The sequence below is a fragment of the Erinaceus europaeus genome, chromosome 6 (assembly GCF_950295315.1).
Source record: "Erinaceus europaeus chromosome 6, mEriEur2.1, whole genome shotgun sequence".
Taxonomy (NCBI): domain Eukaryota; kingdom Metazoa; phylum Chordata; class Mammalia; order Eulipotyphla; family Erinaceidae; genus Erinaceus; species Erinaceus europaeus.
This window is the reverse complement of record NC_080167.1, coordinates 68,447,890-68,472,732: the sequence shown is the minus strand read 5'-3', so window position 1 is coordinate 68,472,732 and position 24,843 is coordinate 68,447,890. Positions and strand designations below refer to the sequence as shown.

General features: G+C 52.7%; 1 protein-coding gene across 2 annotated transcripts; it reads right to left on the bottom strand.

Moving 5' to 3' along the window:
* Positions 1 to 8,563: 8,563 nt before the first annotated feature.
* TLR5 (toll like receptor 5) lies at positions 8,564 to 21,655 on the bottom strand. Of its 2 annotated transcripts, none has more exons than XM_007530177.3 (2): positions 21,549 to 21,655; positions 8,564 to 11,314 (listed from the first exon to the last, which is right to left on the bottom strand). In XM_007530177.3, exon 2 carries the CDS (start codon positions 11,308 to 11,310, stop codon positions 8,713 to 8,715), a length of 2,598 nt encoding a protein of 865 aa, XP_007530239.1. In that variant the 5' UTR covers positions 11,311 to 11,314; positions 21,549 to 21,655; the 3' UTR covers positions 8,564 to 8,712. The 2 variants fall into 2 exon arrangements, with proteins under 2 accessions (XP_007530239.1, XP_060048431.1); XM_060192448.1 differs by lacking the exon at positions 21,549 to 21,655 and adding an exon at positions 21,131 to 21,233.
* Positions 21,656 to 24,843: the final 3,188 nt, after the last annotated feature.

Here is a 24,843-nt window from a genome sequence, read left to right as displayed (position 1 = left end):
AATGTTAAAAAAAAAAAAAAAGATTTTGAGGGGGACAGGCAGAGGTGCACCTGGTTAAGGACACATATTACAGTGCGCACAGACCTGGGTTCAAGCCCCTGGTCCCCATCTGCAGGGGGAAAGCTTCATGAGTGGGAAAGCAGGGCTGTAGGTGTCTCTGTCTTTTTCTCTATCTCCCCCTCCCTTCTCAGCTTCTGTCTATATCCAATAATAAATAAGAGTAAAACATTTTTTAAAAAAGAATTTGGGGAGTCAGGCAGTAGCGCAGTGGGTTAAGCGCATGTGGCGCGAATCGCAAGGACCGGCATAAGGATCCCATTTCGAGCCCCTGGCTCCCCACCTGCAGGGGAGTCGCTTCATAGGCGGTGAAGCAGGTCTGCAGGTGTCTGCCCTTCTCTCCCCATCTCTGTCTTCCTTTCCTCTCTCCATTTCTCTCTATCCTATCAAAAAAAAAAGGAAAGAAACCTAAAAAAAAAAGATTTTGACAAATTCTTTCCATTTTCTGCCTTTTGCCAAAGACAGATGTCACCATCTTCATTCACACGTGTATAAACTGACTGTCTATGTTCTCTGTTAACCTTAAATAATACGACTATTTGACATGTTTCCAGTCAGTTGGTCCTGTTCTGTTTGTGTTTTCAAGCTCCTTATGTCCCTGGCATGGCCACAGTCATAGCCTTTGGTTAAGATGAGCAAGGACACATTTGACCAATGGTCATCATGAACAGACAAGGTGTTAGAGGGAGCTGTTTCATTAACTCGACCAGAACGGGACTTGTCCATGGCTTTCATCCTTTAACAACGACAATAACCAAGTCTGCCCAATTTTTAAAAAATTTTTTAAATTTATTCCCTTTTGTTGCCCTTGTGTTATTGTTGTACTCATTGTTGTAGTTGTCATCGTTGTTGGCTAGGACAGAGGGAAATGGAGAGAGGAGGGGAAGACAGAGAGGGGGAGAGAAAGACAGACACCTGCAGACCTGCTTCACCACCTGTGAAGCGACTCTCCTGCAGGTGGGGAGCCAGGGGCTCGAACCGGGATCCTTATGCTGTTCCTTGCGCTTTGTGCCATGTGCGCTTAACCCGCTGCGCAACTGCCCAACTCCCAATCCGCCCAATTTTTAATTAATCATTTTTTAACAGAGTGATGTTCAGCTCTGACCCATAGTGGTGCAGGGGACTGAACCTGGGATATCAGGCCTCATCTGAGAAAGTGTTTTGCATAACCACTATGCTCTCTTAATTTGCTTTTTTAATTGAAAAACTCTACCACACAAGAATGTGGACAAATTAAATGGTGTAGATTGTCACAACATACACATACACACACCTTTAACTAGGTCAAGAAACAGCCTTCAGAAGGTCCTGTTTCAGGAGTTGGGCGGTAGTGCAGCAGGTTAAGTGTACATAGTCCCAAGTTCAAGGACTGGTGTAAGGATCCCGGTTCGAGTCCCTGGCTCCCCACCTGCAGGGGGGAAGCTTCATAAGCAGTGAAGCAGGTCTGCAGGTGTCTGTCTTTCTCTCCCCCTCTCCGTCTTCCCCTCATCTCTCAATTTTTCTCTGTCCTATCTAACAACAACAGCAGTAGCAACAACAATAATAATAACAGCAACAACAACAATGGGGAAAAAAGATGGCCTCCAGGAGCAGTGGATTTGTAGTGTAGGCACCGAGCCCCAGTGATAACCCTGGAGGGAAAAAAAAAAAGGAGAAGGAGAAGAAGGTCCTACTTCAACTTTCCTCACCCTGCTCCCTCAAAGATAGCCAACAGCCTCTTCATCATCACAGGTGAGTTGTGTCTTTGCGAAACTGTTGAAAGCAGAACCACTCACTCAGTGGGTAATAGTTATGCCTCCCGTCTCTGACTTCACATTTTCTATGAGAGTCTCTCATTTTGCTGCATGTAGCTGCCACTGGTTAATTGCCACTTCTGTGCCGATGTCATGAACCAGGACTCACTCAGCCCTCTCATGGCTGGTGGACAGGAGGGTTGTTTACAATGCTGATGTCTCCAAAGACGGCTGCCTTATGCATCTTCACCTTCTAGAGCACAGGAATGCGGACTTCTGAGAGACTGACTCACTGAGTAGACAGTGCGTCCGATGGCACATGTGGATTCAACATGCATAGGTAATAAGCAATTTTTTATACTTATTTATTTTCCCTTTTGTTGCCCTTGTTTTTTTATTGTTGTTGTAGTTATTATAGTTGTTGTTACTGATGCTGTCATTGTTGGATAGTAAGAGAGAAATGGAGAGAGGAGGGAAAGACAGAGAGGGGGAGAGAAAGACAGACACCTGCAGACCTGCTTCACCGCCTGTGAGGCGACTCCCCTGCAGGTGGGGAGCCGGGGGCTCGAACCAGGATCCTTCCGCCGGTCCTTGTGCTTTGCACCATGTGCGCTTAACCTGCTGCACTACCGCCTGACTCCCTAATAACCAATTTTTAATACTAATTTTTTCCACCTGCAATAGACGAGACCTTCAGTTGCTCCACATCTATGCTGTATTGGTCCTGCCAGGTGGCTTGATTTTAGTCAGTCTGGTGGGTGTGCAGTGGTCGAGTAAAGTGGTTTTAATTAGCTTTTCCCTGGTGACTAATGGAAGCTAAATATCTTTTCTCTTCCTCCTCCTCCTGCTCCTTCCCCTCCTCCTCCTTTTTTGGCTGGATGCCCTTTTGTGAAATCCTTAAGTCCCTTATTTCCTTATCCATTTCTCTTTCCTGTTGTTCTCCCTCCGTGTCTCTCTCTCTCTCTGTCTCTCTCTCTCTTTCTCTCTCTCCTTTCTCTCTCTGTCTCTGTCTGTCTGTCTGTCTGTCTCTCTCTCAAATTTTATTAATGAGAAAGATAGGAGAAGAGAAAGAACCAGACATTGGTACATGTGCTGCCAGGAATTGAACTCGGGACCTCATGCTTGAGAGTCCAATGCTTTATCCAAGGCACTACCTCCAGGACTATTTGTTGTTCTCTCCCGACTGATTTGTAGTTCTTTCATAGTTTGGCTATGAGTCCTTTGCAGATAAATGAATTGTTTTTATATGCTGTGACGTGCCTCCTTGCTCATAGTAGCTTTTCTTTGGTGATAAAAGATCTTAGTTTAATGTAGCCATCTCTTTTGATTTCCTTTTTCACTTAGATCTTGGCCCGACTTCCTGCATTAGAGTTTTCCAGTAACTTGAAACAGATTAAGAAGTAATTCCCCCAGTTTTTCTGAGCATTCCCGACGTAAGAATGGAGAAATAGAGATAGGCACTGTTGATTTGCCTAGTTCCTTTTAAAAAAATATTTTTATTTATTATTAGATAGAAACAGAGAGAAATTGGAGAGAGAGAGAGAGAGAGAGAGACCTGACTTGTAGCCCTTCTTCACCACTCATGAGGCTTTTCCCCTGCCAGTGGGGGCCAGGGGTTTGAACCTGGGTCCTTGCGCACTGTAATGTGAGCACTCAACCAGGCACGCCACTGCCTGACCCTGCTTTGTTGTTAAAATTCGTAGGCTCTAGCTGGGCAGGTTGGCCTCGGCCGGCTAGCTTCACGGTGGTGAACAGAGACGCGGAGACAACGGCTGGGCAGGGCAGCTGTATTTCTTTATTCAGGAACAACGATTCACAAACTAAGACAAACTAATCACCAAACAGAACTCTGCTGTCTCTTTGCGGCGGCGCAAGCACTCTTTCTTTTACTCTGGAACTCAGGAACCCTCCAACTCTGGAACTCTGGAACTCTCGTACTTGAGAACCCTCTGAAACTCTGGCACACTGGAACTCTCTCTTACTCTGTAACCCTGAAACTCTCGAACTCAGGAACTCAGGAACTCTGGCACTCTCGAACTCAGGAACCCTCTCTCTTACTCTCGAATTCAGAAACTCTCGCACCCTCGCACTCTCGAACTCCGGAACTCAGGAACTCTGTCACTGGGGAACTCAGGAACTCTCGGACTCCGGAACCCTCTCCCAGGGTCCCTTGGGGCGGGGCCAAGCAGGCCCGCGAAATTAACAGGACTCATCCAATTCTCTTGGAGGGGGAGGGCTAGAACAAGCCAATGTAAAGCATACGACAATTCCCCCTTTTCTTTTTAACTAAATGACTATAGTATCAAGGGTGTGGGGTGAACAGAAACATATATAACCAAAACCAGCATGTTGCCAAGGGAAGGCCTGAGGGGGCCATATCTGAAAAAAAAAAATTTTCTTGCCTCTGGGGGGCTACTTGCCTCGACGGGCAATTGCATGGGGGCGGGGAACGGCCTAGGGTCCCACAGGCAGCTGGCTGCAACTTACTTACTATGAAACAAAACTTGTTATTAGCATATCTATTGCAGGATCTAACGTTTTTAATAGAGAAGGAATTTGAGACTTTTACATATCAACAACGTCTTTTAACCTTTTGTTACACCCATTCAAGATGGAGACACACCCTAGGTGTGGGCCGGAGAGGAAACCTCAGGCATGAGAATAATTAGCATAGCCATTGTGCGATCTACCATTTCTAATAGAGAAGGTAGTGTTTTACATATCAACAAGTCTATTTAACCTTTTGTTTAGACCAACTTAGTTGAAATATATTGATTGTTAACTAATTTTTACCTCAGACTTTAAATGTAAGTTAATTTTTATCTTTATGAGAATTACGTTGAAAACCTTTTTCATTTATCTTTGACTAGTAAGAATTTAGCCTTAAAGCTACTGTTTACCAAACTTTAAACATACACATAAACATAGTCATTAATACACGAGGAGAGAAACCTTTGTTACGAAGACATGTCATTTTAAACACGAATTTAAATCTATATTGTCTTAGTTGTTGGGGGGGGGGTTCACCATCCGGAGGTGGCTTCCCGCGCAGCTCCACTTCTAGGAATTGCAGGTTGCGATCTCTGCACGAATCTCTGCGTACTCCAGCTTGTCTGTCTTCAGACCGGACCGGCGGCTGGAGATCTCGTGTGCCCAGTTTTGGCAGGGAGCCCGGGGGTCCGGGAGGCCCGGGATGGTTCCAGAATTCATAGAAAGAGGGCAGGCAGGCCATCTTTGTAGAAGGCGTGAGCCTAGGTGCCCAGGGGTGACGGCCATGATAGAACGCCGCGGCCCTGCCCCATGGCCCTGCCATGTCTGCTGCCCTGTTCGCAGTGGCCGAGCAGCGTGGAGGGATCACGCGTCCAGTGCCCTGCGCCACGCGGTGGAGAGCCGGCTCCTGTGGGCTGGCCTCAGGCTCCAGCATGTTGGCATCGGGCTCCAGCATGTTGGCCTCAGGCTCCAGCATGTTGGCATCGGGCTCCAGCATGTTGGCATCGGGCTCTAGCGTGCTGGCATCGGGCTCTTGCATGGTGGCGTAGGCCTCCTGCGGGCTGCGGGGCTGCGGGGTTGCTGGCGCGGTGCGCGGGGTTGTCTGGGCGCAGCCGGCTGGCTGGCTGTTTGACCAGGTGGAAACAGCAGCTCCGCGCCTTGCCTCCCGCCCGCTGGCTCTTCCCGCTGGCTGTTCTGAGTTCGCTCGAGCGAGTGGAAACCACAGAGTGGTCCAGAGATAAATGTTCCAGAAACAGCAAAACAGTCTCGTGAAGAAAGAGCAGAGGCCTTTGGAGATCTCTTCACAAGCAGAAGAGAAGGCCATCGTGCATAGGTAGCCAAATTGTCTTTACTTATCTGAGAGATGCGCAGGTCAGGTCCACGTGGGCGCCATTTGTTGTTAAAATTTTCGGAGGCTCTAGCCGGGCTGGCTTGCTTCACGGTGGTGAACAGAGACGCGGAGACAACGGCTGGGCAGGGCAGCTGTATTTCTTTATTCAGGAACAACGATTCACAAACTAAGACAAACTAATCACCAAACAGAACTCTGCTGTCTCTTTGCGGCGGCGCAAGCACTCTTTCTTTTACTCTGGAACTCAGGAACCCTCCAACTCTGGAACTCTGGAACTCTCGTACTTGAGAACCCTCTGAAACTCTGGCACACTGGAACTCTCTCTTACTCTGTAACCCTGAAACTCTCGAACTCAGGAACTCAGGAACTCTGGCACTCTCGAACTCAGGAACCCTCTCTCTTACTCTCGAATTCAGAAACTCTCGCACCCTCGCACTCTCGAACTCCGGAACTCAGGAACTCTGTCACTGGGGAACTCAGGAACTCTCGGACTCCGGAACCCTCTCCCAGGGTCCCTTGGGGCGGGGCCAAGCAGGCCCGCGAAATTAACAGGACTCATCCAATTCTCTTGGAGGGGGAGGGCTAGAACAAGCCAATGTAAAGCATACGACACTGCTTCATCTAGTTCTTTATCTGGCAAGTCCCATATTTCTAAACATTTCATATTGGTGATATGGCGGTAGACGGCTCTTTCATGAACCTTACCGGTGTACTTCCCATTCTGTCCTTCCGAAACACTGATGCGATAAGTTCAGGCTTTCAACCACATTTGCTTACATCACATCAAGACTAGCTGACGTATTCTGCACCCAGTTCAGAGTCCATTGTGCATGGGGTGACAGCTGAGATTCCTTTTGAAGTCTCAGCTGCCTGGAATAAGATCACAGGCCGTCCAGAGCGGGCCTGATCCAGAGGCAGTTAATTCGCAGCATTCTTAGAGCGGTGGAAGCTGCTCCCATTTATAAGCCGTCCCGGAGGCTGAGCCATGCAGAATGCACCAACCACCTGAAGCCTGATGGGGTACTGCAGGAAGCTGTGGAATGAGCAGCCTCTCCCTGGCCCCATGGGCCTCGGTTCCTGTCAAGTGAGAATGAGGGGAAAAGTACCTCCCAAAAGAATCCCAGTTCTGGGTCTGGAGGTGGGAGAGCAGGCAGCTGGGGTGGGTGTGAGAAAGTCTGATTCTTTGCCAGGAAAGAGAGGCTTTGGGAAGCACCAGCGTGGCTGGGTATATGATGTGAACCAGTCCCCCAGAAACTCTGCGTGTACCTGGCTAGGCGTGCACGTTACCACACAAGGCCCTGGGTTCAAGCACCCAATCCCCAGCTGCAAGGGGGAAGCTTCATGAGTGGAGAAGCAGATCTATAGGCCTCTCTCTCTCTCTCTCTCTCTCTCTCTCTTCCCCCCTCTCCCTCCCTCCCTTCTCAATTTCCCTCTGTTCTATCAAATAAAACAGAAAGGGAGGGGAAAAACAGGAAACATGGCAGCCATGAGCAGAGGATTCCTAGTGCCAGCACTGAGTAAGCCCCAGAGACAACCCTGGTGGCAATTAATAAAAAGGGGGAGGGAGTCAGCTGGTGGCGCTGCAGGTTAAGCACACGTGGCACAAAGCACAAGGACGGGTGTAAGGATCCCAGTTCGAGCCCCCGGCTCCCCACCTGCAGGGGAGTCGCTTCATACGCGGTGAAGCAGTTCTGCAGGTGTCTGTCTTTCTCTCCCCTTCTCTGTCTTACCCTCCTCTCTCCATTTCTCTCTGTCCTATCCAACAACAACAACACCAATAACCACAACAATGTTAAACCAGGGCAACAAAAGGGAAAATAAATAAATATTTTTAAAAAATTTAAAAGGGGGGCTTGGGGGGAGTTGTCTGTGTTCCAACTTGGCATTTTACGTGCCCCAGGATGGTCCAGGAAGCTGAGTCACAGGGAAGGTCCCTCAAGGCAGAGGGCTCCTGGAGTGGTCACTGCTGGGGCTGTCCACCTTCCTGTGGGCTGGAGAGTCACAGCCGGCCCGGTGAGTGGGTTGGGCACCAACGGTCACCAGGCACAAGAAACTGCCTGCAGCCTCCTGGAATTGTGGCCACAGCAGTCAGCAGCAGTGAGAGTTTGCTATTGCCCTGTTGCATTGCATTTTAAAAATGTTTTACCTATCTACTCTAATGAGCGAGATGGGGGGAGGGGAGGGAGAGGGAGAGACACCAGAACACTGCTCAGGCCAGGCCCCTCATCGTCAGCTGCCCTAGATAGAGCCTGTGGCCTGCCACCCTTCAGCACCTGTGGGGGAATCTGCTCTCGAAGCCCTGCCTGCCCTTCCAGAAGCTTCCCCCAGCTGCTTCCCCCAGCTGCATTGACAGCAGCAAGGGAGGACTTGGGATACACTTTACCCATCTACCAGGCTGGTATAAACCGGGTCCTTGAGGGACCTTCCCTGTGACTCAGCTTCCTGGACCAACCTGGGGCACGTAAAATGCCAAGTTGGAGCACAGACAACTCCCCCCAAGCCCCTCCCCCTTTTAAAAATTGCCACCAGGGTTGTCTCCAGATTCTATCCTGACCTCCCTGGGCAGACGACCTCACCAATGTATCCTGGAGCCTCCCCTCCCCAGAGCTCTGCCCCACTAGGCAAAGACAGAGACAGGCTGGGGGTGTGGATCCACCTGCCAACACCCATGTCCAGCGGAGAAGCAATGACAGAAGCCAGAACTCCCACCTTCGGCTCCCCGTAAAGAATTTGGGTCCAGATTCTCAGAGGGGGAGACATATTAGGGGAAGATGACCAGAGGGCTCTGAACTCCAATTCCATCAGGACCCAGAGAGAGAAGAAGGGGAAAAACCAACAACCAACCCCTGAAGGGAGCTCTGTGAGAATCCAGAGGGATGACGAAGAGGGTAGATATAAGCATAATGGTTATGCAAAGAGACTGCCATGCCTGAGGCTTCTAAGTCCCAGGTTTAATCCCCTGCACCACAAGCCAGAGCTAAGCAGTGCTCTGGTAAAAGAAAAATAAAATAAGACAATAAAAATAGCCAAGAATTCAGAGGGAAGAGAGACTGGCTGGAGGCGAGCTAAACACCGCCCCTGCTAGGAGGGGGTGGCCACGGCATGCAGCTCCACGCCACTGTCCTCCCGCCTCTGGGCTTCGCCTGTCCTCCTGGACTTCTCCCTCTTGAGGATGTGCTGGGAGAGTTTGCTAAGGAACCAGCTGACATCCTGGAGGTCCTCGGGCCACCTCAGGTACTGGCGTTTCCGCACGAATTCCCGGAGGGCCTGGTGCTTCATCAGCTGGTACTGGGACAGGCTGCCCACCACCAGCACGACCAGGGCACTGCTGAGGTCCGAGACGCACTTGCTCTGGGCGTAGCTGAAGGCTTCCAGGCACCAGCCGTCTCGCAGGAAGTGCCTGCTCACCACGCAGACCGTCTTCCTGCTGCACCACACGGCATCCTGGATGTTGGCCAGGTGGTTCTCCCCAGGGACGAAGTCCCTCTCCTCGAAGCAGAGGCGGAGTCTGTTCCGGGGGCTGTACTGGGCGTCCAGGTGCCGCAGCAGGGCGCTCTGCACCCACTCGAAGTCCCTGGCGCTGAAGCACAGGTAGGCGTCATATCTGTAGCCGCTGGCCTCTGCTGCCCGCCCGGCGTCCCTGAACAACAGTCCCTGGGCTTTCTGGTAACAGACAAAACAGTGTCCCCGGAACCTGGCGACGATGAGGGTGGTTCCCAGGAACAGAGTCAAGGAGACAGTCAAGAAGGAGAAAAGGACAAACCGCAGGGCCCGCAGCACCTCCTCATCGTCGCAGTCCACAGACAGATCGGCGAGGGGGACCCCCTCCAGCCAGTGGGGGTACACGCAGTACCTGTCCTGGGGAGGCCCCAGCAGGGTGACGTTGGTGCAGTTGAGCCACGTGACGAAAGCGCCAAGCTCACACTCGCAGATGAACTTGTTGTGAGTCACGTCCAGGAAGCGCAGGGACGAGAACACGGCCGGGTCGGGAGTGAGGAGCTGGTTTCTGGAAACATCCAGGACCTCCAGGCTGGCAGGCAAGTCTCCCGGAGAAAGAGCCGTGAGCCTGTTGGCGTGGAGGCTCAGGACCCTCAAGGCCGTCAGGTGGCTGAACACTTGAGGGGGCAGGAAACTCAGGTAGTTGTTATTCAAAAACAGGAGCTGGAGGCCGGGGAGGCCTCGGAACATATCCCAGCAGGCCTGGCTCTCCCAGGCGAGCTGCAACATGTTCTCGCTGAGGAAAAGCTTCTCCAAGCTGGGGTTCTTGGACGGGGAGAGCTCGGGGTCGCAGAACGAGAGGCGATTCTGGTTGACAATGAGAACCTGGAGACGGGGAATTTGGAGCAGGAAGTAGAGGTCAGCCAGATGTTCCAGCTTGTTTTCTGACAACTGCAGAAAGTTGGCCGTGAGCTGGACGTTGCTGGGCAAAGCCGTCAGCTTATTGCCACCCAAGAGGACCATGTCTATGCTTGGGAGAAAAGAGATGGTTTTAAGGGCGTTGTTTTGGAGGTCCAGGGTCTGTAGGTGTTTCAGCAGGCTGAAGGTCTGGTGTTGAACGATCCCAATGTGATTGTTCTGCAGGTCGATGTAGGCCACCCGCGAGAGCCCGGAGAAATCCGAGTTATAAAGCTCCCCTAGCAGGTTGTAGGACATGTTGAGAAGCTGCAGATTCTGGAGCCCCTGAAACGTCCCATCTGCGATCTTATTGATCTTGTTGTGGGCCAGGTTCAGAACCTTCAGCTCCCACAGGGCCTCAAAGAGCCGGGGATTCAGGGAGAAGATATACCCACCCGAGAGGTCCAGGAGCTTCACGGAGCTTCCCGCCAGGCCGGCAAAGGTGGTCTGGTCGGGCTCTTGGAGGTTCTGGAAGCCAAACCCGGGGCCCATGATGTGCTGGGAGAGAAGCAGCGAGGACACCAGGCTCCCGCGGATGGCCTGGCTGAAGTTCCGCACCCGGGCCACACTCCAGCTGTTGTGAGAGAGGTCCAGGGTTTCCAGGGTCATGTTTCGGAGGGGGTTCCCGCAGGCCCCCCAGTCCACGGAGACTCTGATATACAGCGGGTTGGAAGCCAGGCTCAGGAAGGACAGCGCCTTGCCCTGGAGGGGCCGGAGCTCTGGCTCACACACGACCTCAATCTGGTTGTGAGAGAAGTCGAGGGACGTCAAGGCGTCCAGCCCCCTGAACGAGGGGTGAAGGGACAGGTTCTGAATCTCGTTGCTTGACAGGTCCAGACGCGCCAAAGACTCCAGGTGTCTGAAGTGACCCCCGGTCAGCACGGCACTCGAGAGGCCGCAGCCAAACAGCCTCAGTTCAGACAGACGGGGCAGCCCCTGGAAAGCATCCGGGTGCAGGAAGCCCAGCGGGGTCTTGCCCAGGTCCAGGACCTTCAGGTTGGGCAGGTTTCTGAAGGCATCCTTGTCAACACTCAGGGGTGTTTCCTGAGCCCCGATCTCCAGAAGCCACAGCCGGCCCAGGAAGGGGAAGGAGTCGGAGGTGACCATCCCGATGGCATTGAAGCTCAGCAGGAGGCGCTCGGTGGAGCTGGGGACCTGGGGGATGCGGGTGAGGTTGCAGGCGTGGTAGAGGGCTATCTGACCGTCCGAGGAGCAGGGAGGAAGCCCTAGCAGTGGACTGGCCACCAGCACCACTCCTAGGAGGAGGTCAAGGTGATTGGTCATGGTCCTACGGAGAAGAAGGGAGTGAATGCCAGGCTTCCATGTTGTCTGTGTGTGTGTGTGTGGGCGGGGTGGAGCTCACATGCCAAGCCTGGGAGACTGGAGTTGGGGGCTGCTCTGTGATGTGTCTGCTCCCTGAGCCCCTCTGCTCCTATGGCTGTGTGGACAGAGCTCTTGGCAGACTGGCTGGTGGTGGAGATGGACGGATCTCACCCTCTTTCTACTACACAGATGGTGCTTTGTACCTAGTCTGCTCTAAGTACTTCCGAAAGGTTTCCCAGACTCTTCACAATGACGCCATCTATGCTCATTCAGGCATTAGATCACGAGGCATTCATTCAAGAGGTGCCGATGAGGCCGGGTGGTGGTGCACCTGGTTGAGCGCACATGCTATAATCCACAAGGACCTGGGTTCAAGCCCCCACTCCCTACCTGCAGGGGGGAGACTTCATGAGCAGTGAAGCAGTGCTGCGGATGTCTCTCTGTCTCTCTTGCTCTCTACTCTATTTCTCTTTGTCTCTATCCAATGGATAAATAGAAATAATTTTTAAAAATGTGCTGAAGGAAGTCGGGGGAAAAGACTGAAAAAGACACATTTCAACTTTGCCTCAGTCACAAACCCCATTCCCAGTTCACAGAGACCTCAGCTGAGGGATGAAAACTAAATCCGCTCATTGCCCCACCCCTACCCCTGACTCTCAAACACTCTAAACTCAGTAGCCCTGTGCATTGCTGGGTACCTGCAGGGTGGTTCCTGCTCTGGTCATTTTCCAGATGAGGAAAATGAGGCCACTGGGGCGTGTTCCTGGTCACACATAGCAGAGAGTGAGTGCTGGACTCGGCTTCACAGTGGACAGGTCTGGCCAGAAGGTCCAGGCGCTCAAGTCACTAAGTGCAGAGAGGCACGGCCTGGGCTGGAGAAACAGCTCACTTAGCTTAGCCATGAGCTCGCTCCAGGATCAAGGCTGGCCCCTGCTGCACAGAAGAGAGCTTAGGTGTTGTGTGTCTCTCTCTCTCTCTCTCTCTCTCTCTCTCTCTCTCTCTCTCTCTCTCAGAGGGCATGACTGTTTTATTGAACATGGACTTGGACTTGATGTTCCTGTTCTTGTAATGACTACAGGATTCCAAGTCCTGGCCAACCAGCAACCCAGCTTGTTCAAGGCTACCAACCAGTCATCTCTCTGCACCCAGTGCCACGTGGCTTAGACTAGCTTTAAGGGTCAGTCAAAAATGGAACAGTCGAGGCAGCAAGGTAGAGTCCCTGAGTGAGGGACTATGGGAGAGCTTGGTGGAGCTTAGGGGAGCTCTCCCATCTTTGGATGGAGGTCTGGAAAAAACCCCACTTGTTGGCTTCTCCCATATATGGATGAGCTAAGAGGGAAAAGTCTCCCAGACTCAGTTTCCCCTTGTTAGTCTCTCAAGCCCACAGAAAGCCGACAAGCCTCTCACACTTAGTTTCCCCTGCTAGCAGACCAAATGGCTGCCTGCTTGAGGGTTCACCCAAAGTTCACTATAGTCCTTCAAAGTCCACACGTTCACTAGAAGTTCACCTTTCGATCATATAGGAGAACACACTCTATCATACACCCCTGCCAGTGACTTGGCAGTGAGACCCCCCACATCTATTTCCTTGCTTGTCCTTGATATCTATGATTTACGTCAAGCTTTGTCTCTCTCTGTTTCATCTCGCCTTACTGGTTTAGCCACTCTGTTTTTCTTAATACCTCTGGAGAATTAACATGCCCACATCATGGAAACTAATTGCTCTGACCTTTTGGTATCACATGAATTCTTGTCATTCCTACCCCTCCCCACTATAGGGGCAAGCTGGCCTTTAAGAAACCTGTAATTTCTGACATATGCGAAGAATGTCCTTTGTTCTGTTTGCTATAAAGCCTTGTGTTTTACCCATAATAAACATAGGTCCATACTAGGATCCCTCCTGGGGCTTCCTTACTTCTGCACGTGGTCACTAGACCCAGTATGGGGAAGGCCAGTAGCTTACCTCCCGGTTGGAGCCCCTCCACGTGAACGCTGGCACCTGAGAAGTGTACCTGCCTTGCCGATGTCTGATTGAGGTTCCAGTCCAACCCCTGCTGCACTGGGGGAAGACTGGGAACAGTGGCTTCTTGCCCTCTCTCTCTGTCTCTGTTCTTTGCCTCTCTTTCTCTGTCTGACTCTCTATTCTATCAGAAAAGTTGGCTCGGAGCAGTGTAGCCCCCACAGCAACAATAAAACAATGGGAGCAGTCAGAAGGTAGTTTTCCATGTGCTGGGTACTGCAGGAGGCCCAAAGAGAAAGGCTGTGCGTCTCGTGCACTCTTTCCTAGACAGGGAAACTGAGTCAGGATTTGAGTTCAGACAGTCACAATCAAAGCTAGGTTGAAGGTCACCTTCAGCCCTGAGTTTCAGTCATCTGAGGCGCCCCCTCCTCGTGGCTGGACAGATAACTTCTTCGAGACAGTTCCAAAGCTGACTTTATATCCTGGCAATGGTTATGAATCTCCGGGCTGTGCAGGCAGGACTGTCTCCTTGTGTTTTCTGGGCAAAGACTAAATAGGAATCGATGTCAGTCTGGAAGCCACTGTCTCACCAGTCTGACCTCAGGCTGCGTGGCAGTTTCTGCATTTCCTAGGGACCCTTCCTCCACCCCCACCCCGTCTGTCTCTGCTGACCCTTCTCTTCCTCTCGGAAGCTCCTGGAAGAACCATCACTTCCTCAACCAAAGGTCTGCGAAGACCAAGCATGAGAGTCAGTAGGTCTGGGGAAAGGGGGGGGGGGGGGTTTGCTATCTTTTCTTCTAGGACTTTGAAGGTGTGTGAGGCCAGCTGTTGGTTCCTTTTTTTTTTTTTTTTTTTAATCCCTTGAATGGGATTCTTTCAAACAAATGCTTTAGAGCTGTAGGCAGGAGAGTTTCCAGGGAGCAGACAGAAGAGACATTTTCTGTGCCTGAGCTGCGTGCATGGGCTTTGAAGTTGCTTTGTCTCTCTTCAGTCTCAGCACTGCTGGTGTTTGCACTTTGTGGGGGTGCCACTTGAAAGTCTTAAAAATAGGGGAGCAGGCACAGAATTTCTCATCTGTGCAAAGAGAGGGAGAGAGAGGGAGAGGGAGAGAGAGGAAGAGGGAGAAGGAGAGGGAGGAGAGGGAGAGGGAGGAGAGGGAGAGGGAGGGGGAGGGAGAAGGAGGAAGAGGGAGAGGGAGGAAGAGGGAGAGGGAGAAGGAGAGGGAGGGAGAGGCAGAGGGAGAGGCAGAGGGAGAGGCAGAGGCAGAGGCAGAGGGAGAGAGAGAGAGGCAGAGGGAGAGGGAGAGAGAGAGAGGCAGAGGCAGAGGGAGAGGCAGAGGGAGAGGGAGAGAGAGAGGTAGAGGGAGAGGCAGAGGGAGAGGGAGAGAGAGAGAGGCAGAGGGAGAGGCAGAGGGAGAGAGGGAGAGGCAGAGGGAGAGGGAGAGGCAGAGGGAGAGGGAGAGGCAGAGGGAGAGAGGGAGAGGGAGAGGGAGAGGCAGAGGCAGAGGCAGAGGGAGAGGCAGAGGGAGAGGGAGAGGGAGAGAGAGAGGCAGAGGGAGAGAGAGAGGCAGAGGGAGAGGCAGAGGGAGAGGCAGAGGCAGAGGGAGAGGCAGAGGGAGAGGGAGAGGGAGAGGGAGAGGGAGAGGGAGAGGGAGAGGGAGAGGGAGAGGGAGAGGGAGAGGGAGAGGGAGAGGGAGAGGGTGAGGGAGAGGGAGAGGGAGACCCTCCACAGAAACCAGCTCATAGAACAGGGACACTCTGACCCCACCTCCCCACCTCCCTCAGCTCCCAGGAGCAGCTTCTAGAAGGAAGACACCTCTGATGAGGTGGAGGTGGGTGAGCAGAGCCTGTGTCTTCAAGCAGGGGACAACAGACCCTGAGCAGCCCTGACTGGATTCACTAGCTTGGCTACGGGAGTGTCCTCAGAAGCCTCGGCTGGCCGCTGCCCCAGAGAGGTGGCAGCTGTGACTGTCACTGTTGTACAGAGAATGAAAAGAATGTCCAGCCCAAGGCCACAGCCCCATTAGTGGGGCACAGGTGTGAATCCTGCTACCTGCTTCGCAGAGATCTTTTTTGTTAAAAAAAATTCAATTATCCTTATTTATTTATTGGATAAAGATAGCCAGGAATCGAGAGGATGGGGGAGATAGAGAGGGAGAGAGACGGGGCCAGAATCTGGTTTGAACGCCCCCCCCAGATCCCCACCTGCAGGGGGAGGATACTTCACAAGCAGGGAAGCAGTTCTGCAGGTGTGTCTCTCTATCTCTTTCCCTCTCTATCTCTGTTTACTCTATCAGTTTCTCTCTTTCCTCTCCACGAAAATGGAAAAAAAATGGCCACTAGCTGCAGTAAATTTGTAGTGCTGGCACTGAGCCCCAGTGATAACCCTGGAGGGGGAAGGGGGGAGAGAGAGAGGGAGAGGGAGAGGGAGAGGGAGAGAGAGATTTGTAGCACTGTTTTTACCGCTCTTGAAGCTTTTCACCCAGCAGATGGGCACCAGAGACTTGAACCCTGGTCCTTGCACATTGTAACATGTGCTGTCAACCAGGGGCACCACTGAGATTTGAAGTTTCCAATGACTCAAAAGTGTGTGCTCTCCAGGAGGTATGCAGAACATTAGCCAAAGTGTGGGGTCATGGGGTGGGGACAGGTGGGCAGGAGGAAAAGAAACCAGAGCCTTGGTCCCCTCTGCCTCAGGGATGTCCCCATGGCAGGAGCCCCTGGGTGCTATCAGGGTGAAGCCACACCACCCTGCTCTTCTCCAGAAGCCTCTCCCCCAACCCTCTCTGCAACTCCTTCTCTCTGTCTCTGCCCTCTGTGCGCCCCCTGCTGGCCCCCAGGAGAAGCATCTGCTTGCAACCGGAGAAACTGAACCCAAGTTCCCTGATTCCAACCAACCACCCGCTGGGCCCTGTCATATATACGGTGGTACCAGGGATTGAACCTGGGACCTCAGGCTCGAAAGACTGGTATACTCCCAGCTTCCCTATCTCCCCGAGCCCAGTCTGTGAGCCTGTCGGCATGAATGTGGGTGTTCAAACCTGCCTGTGTTTCTGTTCTCAGAGCTAATGTGGACCCAGGGATAAGAACTTCCACTTTAGGGCTAGGGCAGTGGCTTACCCATTTAAGCTAGCAAGTTAACTTGCACAAGGACACGGGTTCAAGCCCTTGGCCCCCATCTGCATGTGAAACGGGTCTGTAGGCATCTCTCTGTCTCTCTCCCGCTTTATTTCTCCCTCCCCTCTCAATCTTACTCTGTCTCTATCAAATAAATACATAAAATATTGAAAGAAGGAAAGAATGAAAGGCAGATATGGAATGTTTTCTAGAACCTCTACTCTTGTTCAGTCCTTCATGGAGACCCAAGTACCCCTGGGTCTCTGGAGATGGCTTGACCTGCCCAGGTCTCTGATCAGCTGCCCAGGTTCTGCAGAGTCTCCCACACAGCCACAAAGGGGCACCCATGTCAAGCTCCTGTTTCCTTTCTGCTCCCAATCCCGACTGTTCTCCTGGCCCCATAGTTCAGTCAGCTCTGCCCTGAGGCTTGTGTTGAAATGACTGATCTGTTCCAACACAACTGGCCACATTCAGGGACAATATTGATATTCCAGGGGTATTAGGGAACAGTATTAACATGATCGAACACGGATTTCCCATTTGCTTGCTTACAGTCGCTCATGTTTGACTGAAGACAACCATGCACAGCTAAACCCACCTACCTATGTCCAAACACAAGGCACCATGGCCCAGGAAGTGGCACAGTGGTTAGAGCACTGGCCTTGAAAGCATGATGACCTGGTTTTGATCTCGGGCATCGAGTGTGCCAGAGTGATGTGCCTCTCTCCTATATTAATAAACATAAATCTTTCAGAAAAGTAAACGGGGCTGGGCAGTGGTGCACTCAGTGAGTTCACCCATTACCATGCACAAGGATCTGGGTTCAAGCCCCTGTTTCCACCTGCAGGGAGGAAGCTTCCCAAACAGTGAAACAAGTCTGCAGGTGTCAGGCTCTCTGCCTTTCTATTTTCCCTCCCCTCTCGATTTCTCCCTGTCCTATCAAGATAAAAAAAAAAAGCCACTGGGAGTGGTGGATTCGTGGTGCAGGAACTGAGCCCCAGTAATTACCCTGGTGGCAATAAAAAATATTAAAACAAACAGATCACACCTCAGAAACACCAGCCAGTCAGCCATCCTGCAACCCCCTCTGGTGACCTCCATCCCCCTTCTGCTCCTGACCTGTGACCCTCTGTCACCCCCAGAGCAGCCCTCAGGTCTGTCTAAGGCAGAAAGTGTTCCCAGCAGGGCTCCTCCTCTTTTTTTTCTTCTTCTTCCTCCTCTTCCTCCCCCCCCCCCAGGAATATCACTGGGGCTCAGTGCCAGCACTATGAATCCACTGCTCCTGGCAGCCAACTGTTGCCATTTTTATTGGATAGGACAGAGAGAAATTGAAAGAGGAGGGGCTTTCCTCACCCCTCTGTCTCCCTCTAGCTACATCCCACTTTGGGGGGGGGGCGTGGTCTTAGGCCATTTCCTCTCTCCTAAACCCTACTAGGTGCACACCTAGACCTGACTCTCAGACTTTCCTCTTTCCAAGGTCCCCCTGAGCCTGAAGTGGTGCTCGGCCTGGGTGTCACCCCCTGGTTAGCCTTGCCCTCTGCCAGCACTCATTCTTGTTCACTTCAACCTGCTTGAGCCTCCTGTGTGGTGCCCCCTCCCCCCACCCCCCACCTCTGCCATCATGTCTTCCTCCCCCCCTGCTCCCCCGGTTCTGGTCAGTTCACCTGATCACCTGTCCAGGTGCTGGACTCAGAGAAGGCAGCACCAGAAAGTAGAGTATGACATCATGCTTGTCTGTAGTGTGCTAGAAAATGGATTTGGGGGGATCTGGGCAGTAGCATAGCTGGTTAAGTGCACATGGTGCAAAGAGCAAGGACTGGTGTAAAGATCTCGGTTCGAGCCCCCGGTTCCCCGCCTGCAGGGGACAAGTCGCTTCACAGGCGGTGAAGCAGGTCTGCAGGTGTCTCTCTTTCTCTCCCCCCTCTGTCTTCCCCTCCTCTCTCCATTTCTCTCTGTCCTATCTAACAATGACAACATCAATAACAATAACAATAATTACAACAACAACAATAAAAAATCAACAAAGGTGACAAAAGGGAAAATAAATAAATATTTTTTAAAATTAAAAAAGAAAAGAAAATGAATTTGGAGCCAGAGAAATAGCTCATCTGGGCAGTGCATTGCTTTACCATGTGCAGGACACAGGTTTGAGACTGACCCCCACAGCATTAAAGGAACCACTGGTAGATACTGCTATCTCTCTCTCTCTCCCCCCCTTCTCCTTTTCCCCTCACCCACCTCCCTGATGAGCCAGGAAGATCTTCTCTTCAGTGGGGACACAGAGAGTCAGACATCTGCTTCGGAGATTGCCCCTGCATGTGTGAAAGGTGCCCAGCCCCTGGGGAAGGCGGACGCCCCTGTCCGATGTAAACAGGGGGCCAATTTTGTTTATTGCCACAGGGTTACATAAGCAAGCTGTGGGAACTTAATACAGTTTCATCAAATTAATCAAATCCAACTGTAGAAAAAATGGCATGGCTGCCTGGGGTGGTGGGTGCAGTGGATAAAGCATTGGACTCTCAAGTGTGAGGTCCAGAGTTCAATCCCCGGCATCTCATGTGTCAGAGTGATGCTCTGGTTTCTCTCTTTCTCCCTCTCCCCTTCTCTCCCTCTTTCTCTCTTCTCTCTCATAGATAAGTATTTTAAGAAAGAAAATGAGATTAAAACACGCAGTGTCTGCACTACTATGTAATTCAGCGTATTGCATATGAAGTGAGGATAGAAGAATTGAAATGGACTAATATCCTTGACACTCGGGGGGGGGTGTGAGAATCAGGCCTGTCAGCATTGTGACCTTCTGGGGGGTGGGCTGAGCAATACTGAGACTCTGGAAATTATTCCAAAGAAAATGCCTGGGGGGGGGGGGACATTTCAGTGAAACACGGCCAAGGTGAAGAGGCCATTTACCCAGAAACCTCAGCGCTAAGGGGCTCCTTCCTCTGTGCTCAAACATGGTTCTGTCTCTCCGAACACACGCATCTCCCCAGCCATGCTCCTTGGAGAGGAAGCCTACAGAGTCCTCCTGAGGTGTCTAGGCCCAGAAAGTAAGCTCACCCCTGCCCTCCCACACCCCAGGCCTGGCTTTCCTGTGGGGTCCCCCATCTTGAAGTCCTCTCCTTCTCATCTTGCCTGGTCTGAACCTTCTTCCTGCTCAGCTCTGAGAACTCCAGCTGCCTCTTCTGGATCCCTTATTCCTTCCCTGTTTTTCCATCCTTCTCTTTTCTGCCACCTCGCTTGCCTTCCCCTCATCTCCTCTGGCATGTTGGGTTTCTCCAAATCCTTGTTCCCTCCCACAGCATCTGTTTCCACAGCTTGGGCTTCCTTCCTTCCTTCCTTCCTTCCTTTCTTTCTTTCTTTCTTTCTTTCTTTCTTTCTTTCTTTCTTTCCTGGCTTGTGGTGGTGCAGGGGACTGAACCTGGGACTTTGGAACCTCAGGCATGAGAGTGTGTTACATAACCATTGTGCTATCTACCCCTGCCCTTGCTTGGGCTTTCTTCTCTGGGTGCCGGTGCATGTTCAAATGCTCCAGCCCTCTGGATACACCTCAGTAAGACCTGGAAATCTGAAAATCCTCTAGAAAACTGAGGCATTGTGTTTGCGGCTTGTTGTTGTTGTTGTTTTGTTTTTGCAGATCAGGGGAGCTGGGCCCTACTTGCTGTGAGCCCTCCACCCAGCTCCCAACTGTCTAGCCAGCTTTCTCCTTCACTCATTCCTGGCACCAGTCACTGTGACGCTTATCTGTGTGTTGTGGCACATGGGGCTTTGCACCTGCAGGATTCCGCCATTCCCAGAGGGCTCCTTTTCTTTTTCAAGATTCATTTATAAACTTGAGAGCAAGAGACGAGAGAGAGAGAGAACCAGAGCATCATTCGGGTATATGTGATACAGGGGGTGGAACTTGGGCCTCAGGCCTGAGAGTCCTAAGCTCCAGCCTATAAGTCCACATGGCATCTCTGGGGGCTTTGATTCCAGCTTCCCTTCCAACCAGCCAAGCCTGGCACACCGGGAAGTCCTGGCCTCTGGCCTCTGCCCATAACACAAGGTGGAGCAAATAAGGGCAACCAGGGGACCCTGGGCAGACCTGCCAGGGCTCCACCCAGCTGAGTGGATAGGGGTTGAGCTGTGGAGCATGGGGAGCACAGTGAGGAAGGCCAGGGCTTGGCTGCTCCCCTGGCAAGTGTGCCCAGGGCCAGCCAGCAGTCATTGTCCTCTCCCAGGCAATGGGCAGGAGGCTGGCATCACAGGCCCCCCTCCATGCCACACACCCCCTGGCACTGGTTGCATGATTGCTGAGCAAGGGTGGCTCTCTACAGGGCAACATTCAGTCTGTGGGTTGAGGCCCCTATGGTTTGGTGCCTCCAAGGGTAACCCCCTGCCAGCAGGAAGTCCCCCACCCTTCTCACCCAAAAGGGGCAGCACCCCTCAGCCTTTAGGTGATCAGTCAAAAAAACCCACTCTCAGCCTTTGGAAACTGCTGTTCCAACTGCATTGCCAGGAGAGTGGCCACTCTCCTCTATTTTTCTTGATATATACATACTTCTTTCTTTCTTTCTTTCTTTTCTTTCTTTCTTTCTTTCTTTCTTTCTTTCTTTCTTTCTTTCTAACCAGAGGACTGCTCAGCTCTAGCTTAAGGTAGTGCAGGGGATTGAACCTGGGCCCTGGGAGCCTCAGCCATCAATGTCTTTTGCAGAACTACAATGCAGACCTGTAATATCCATGTGGAAACTTGGCCAGGCTGCTATACCTGGTGCTACAGGTGAGGTAAGGAGGGGTGGGGTGGGGGGCTCCAGGTCTTATGCTGAGCACTTCAGTAACTGCAGGATGTCCCAGCCTTGCTGCAGGTGCCTGGCAGCTCTCCCAAGCCGCACACGTGAGAAAGTCTGCCAAAGTTTGCTCCCAGGTGGGGACGGATGCAGGCGACCTCCTCGGCGCCTAGTGTCCCTCCTGACCCCAGCCCAGGCCCACTCCCAGCTTCCCGAGGCCCCCAGAGGGTGCAGAGTTGGACCGGGCGTCCAGATGGGGCCCGGAACCAGCCCGGGCAGAAGAGGCCCGCCTGCCCGCTGCAGCAGGGGTTCAGACCCAGGTGCCTCCGTCCTGCCCGCCAACCCCGGGAGGCCGCTCACCTCCGCGGGCCGCCCAGAGCTCGCTCCTCCTGCAGAAAGGGCACCAGCTGCTCCGGAAGCTCCACCGGCCCCAACCTGCACCGCCGTGGTCCCGCCTCCAGACAGGCCCCGCCCCGCCCAGACTCCACCCACCCGCCCTGGCTCCACCCCATGGCACGTCCTGGCCCCGCCCCCACTCAACTCTGTCCATGCTGCCCCCACGGCGTCCAGTCTAGGCTCTGCCTCTGTCTCCAGGCCCTGCCCCTGTGCTGTCCAGTCCAGTCTAGGCTCTGCCTCTGTCTCCAGGCCCTGCCCCTGTGCTGTCCAGTCCAGTCTAGGCTCTGCCTCTGTCTCCAGGCCCTGCCCCTGTGCTGTCCAGTCCAGTCTAGGCTCTGCCTCTGTCTCCAGGCCCTGCCCCTGTGCTGTCCAGTCCAGTCTAGGCTCTGCCTCTGTCTCCAGGCCCTGCCCCTGTGCTGTCCAGTCCAGTCTAGGCTCTGCCCTGTCTCCAGGCCCTGCCCCTGTGCTGTCCTTTCCAGTCTAGGCTCTGCCTCTGTCTCCAGGCCCTGCCCCTGTGCTGTCCAGTCCAGTCTAGGCTCTGCCTCTGTCTCCAGGCCCTGCCCCTGTGCTGTCCAGTCCAGTCTAGGCTCTGCCTCTGTCTCCAGGCCCTGCCCCTGTGCTGTCCAGTCCAGTCTAGGCTCTGCCTCTGTCTCCAGGCCCTGCCCCTGTGCTGTCCAGTCCAGTCTAGGCTCTGCCCTGTCTCCAGACCCTGCCCCTGTGCTGTCCAGTCCAGTCTAGGTTCTGCTCTGTCTCCAGGCCCCGCCCCTGAGAACTCTAGACTCCACCTCTGTCCCTCCAGGCCCCGTCCTCGCGCAGTCTTGGCCCCGCCCCTGCCATCTCCAGGCTCCGCCCTTATCTCCAGGTCCCACCCCGTCCAGGTCTCGCCCCTCCAGCCAGGTAACCTCTTTGCTGCAGCTTTGTGATACTCCCTCCTCCTGCTCCTCCCCTGGAGGCTTCCCAGAGACCCTGTGGCTGCGGGGACCCAGCAGAGGCCCTTCGTTGCCCACGGGAAGTGGACGTCCAGGGCCTAAGGACAAGGGTCCGGCTCAGAGGGGACGCGAGTGACCAGAGGCAGAGCCGCAGCACCCATCAGCTCCCCCAATGGCCATGGAGGCTGTCTGGCCAGCGCCAGCCTCTCCCTCCCTGTCTAAGGGCGCTCGGTGCAGCGACTGGGCCCACCGAGGGCAGAGGGGGCTGGGCCCGCGCCGGCGCTGGGCAGTGCTGCTCTTCTGCACTCAGCTCTTCACTGGGCACCCCTCTCTACCCGCCAAGATTGGGATGGGGGCGCTGCTTCTTCCCTCTGTGTGCAGTCCTTGGGGCAGCTGCTTGAGGCAATTTGTCACTGACACCCAGGCATTCAGACTACCTAGAAGGGAGCCTAGTTAAGTGCCAGGTATCTCGCCAGGGACCAAATGGCTGCTTCTGTCATTCCACCCTGGGCTCCCAGCCTGGGGACTGGGAACTCTCCCCACCTGCACAGTCTGTACCCTTCCTCTTCATTTGTGTGTGTTTTATTTATTAATATTTATTTTCCCTTTTGTTGCCCTTGTTTTTTATTGTTGTTGTAGTTATTATTGTTGTTATTGATGTTGTCATTGTTAGGCAGGACAGAGAGAAATGGAGAGAGGAGGGGGAGAGAAAGACAGACATCTGCAGATCTGCTTCACCGCCTGTGAAGCGACTCCCCTGCAGGTGGGGAGCCGGAGGCTCGAACCAGGATCCTTACTCCGGTCCTTGTGCCTCGTGCCACCTGCGCTTAACCCGCTGCGCTACCGCCCAACTCCCATATATATAATTTAATTGCCACTAGGGTTCTCACAGCGGGTCTCTGTGGCACTATGAATCCACTGCTCCAGGTGACCTTTTTTTTTTCCTTTTATTATTATTTTTCTTTTTATTTTATTGGCTAGGATAGAGGGAAATTGAGAGCAGGGGAGATAGAGAAGGAGAGAAAGAGAGAGACAGAGAGACACCTACAGACCTGATTCAGTCTCATGAAGCATCCCTCCTGCAGGTGGGGAGTGGAGGCTCGAACCCAGGCCCTTACACATGATAATGTGTACACTCAGCTGGGTGTGACATCAACACCTCCCCCCCACACACACTTCATCCATATTTCACCGGGAAGTTGGGCCATTAAGCCCAGGACTGGCACCCAGGCTGCTCTGGGAGCCTTCTGTCTGAATGCCAAGTCCTTGGGCCACAGACTTCCTGCATCCAGGCCTGCTCTGCGCCAGCCGAAACGCCATCTTTGCTGTGGTCCCAGCACCAAGCTCCCCCTTCCCTCTTCTGCCTGAACTCCTTCCCTTCTTTTCCAGCCCTTAATGCAGCCCCATCTCCTCCGGGATGCCTCCCTCAGCCTTGTGTCCTCCCTCAGGACCTTCTTCCCTCCTCACCTACCTCAGATTGAGCATCTCAACTCTGTTTGTGTGTTGCTTTTTACACCAGAGCACTTCTCAGCTCTGGCTCATGGTGGTGCTAGGGATTGAACCTGGGATCTTTGGGCCCTCAGCCAAGTAAGTCTATTTTCCCTGTCTCCCAACCTCATTCTCTCTTCACTGGTTGTTGTATCCTACTGATGTCTGCTGTACCTCCTGACTTAGCCTTATTCTTTTCTCCCCTTTGACTCTGACCTCTGCCCCTTATTGTACGTGTGTGTGTGTGTGTGTGTGTGTGTGTAATGAGTGTGCCAAAGTGTGTTTTGTTCAGTATCTGGAATGCACTGGATTCCTGGAAGTACTTGAATTCCGAGCCACCATTAGACCCGTTAGTGTGTTTCCTTGGCGTTGCTGTGTAGTTTTCTTTCCCCCTCTTCTGCTTTTTATTTTTATCTTGATGCTTCCTTATTCTTTAACTTTTTTTAATATTTTATTTATTTATTCATTCCTTCTTGTTGCTCTTGTTGTAGTTATTATTGTTGTCATTGTTGTTGGATAGGTCAGAGGGAAATGGAGAAAGGAGGGGAAGACAGAGAGCGGGAGAGAAAGACAGACATCTGCAGACCTGCTTCACTGCCTTTGAAGCGACTCCCCCTGCAGGTGGGGAGCCGGGGGCTCGAACCGGGATCCTTACGCCGGTCCTTGTGCTTTGCACCACCTTTGCTTAACCTGCTGTGCCACAGCCCGACTCCCTTTAAAATCATTATTGCCTTGCTTCAAATCTGCCAAGACTTCTCCTTCCTGACCCCCTTTCCTTATAGATTTTATTGTGAGGTTAGTGGTTTACAATACAGTTGGTGCCTTTTGTTCTCTCTTTCCAG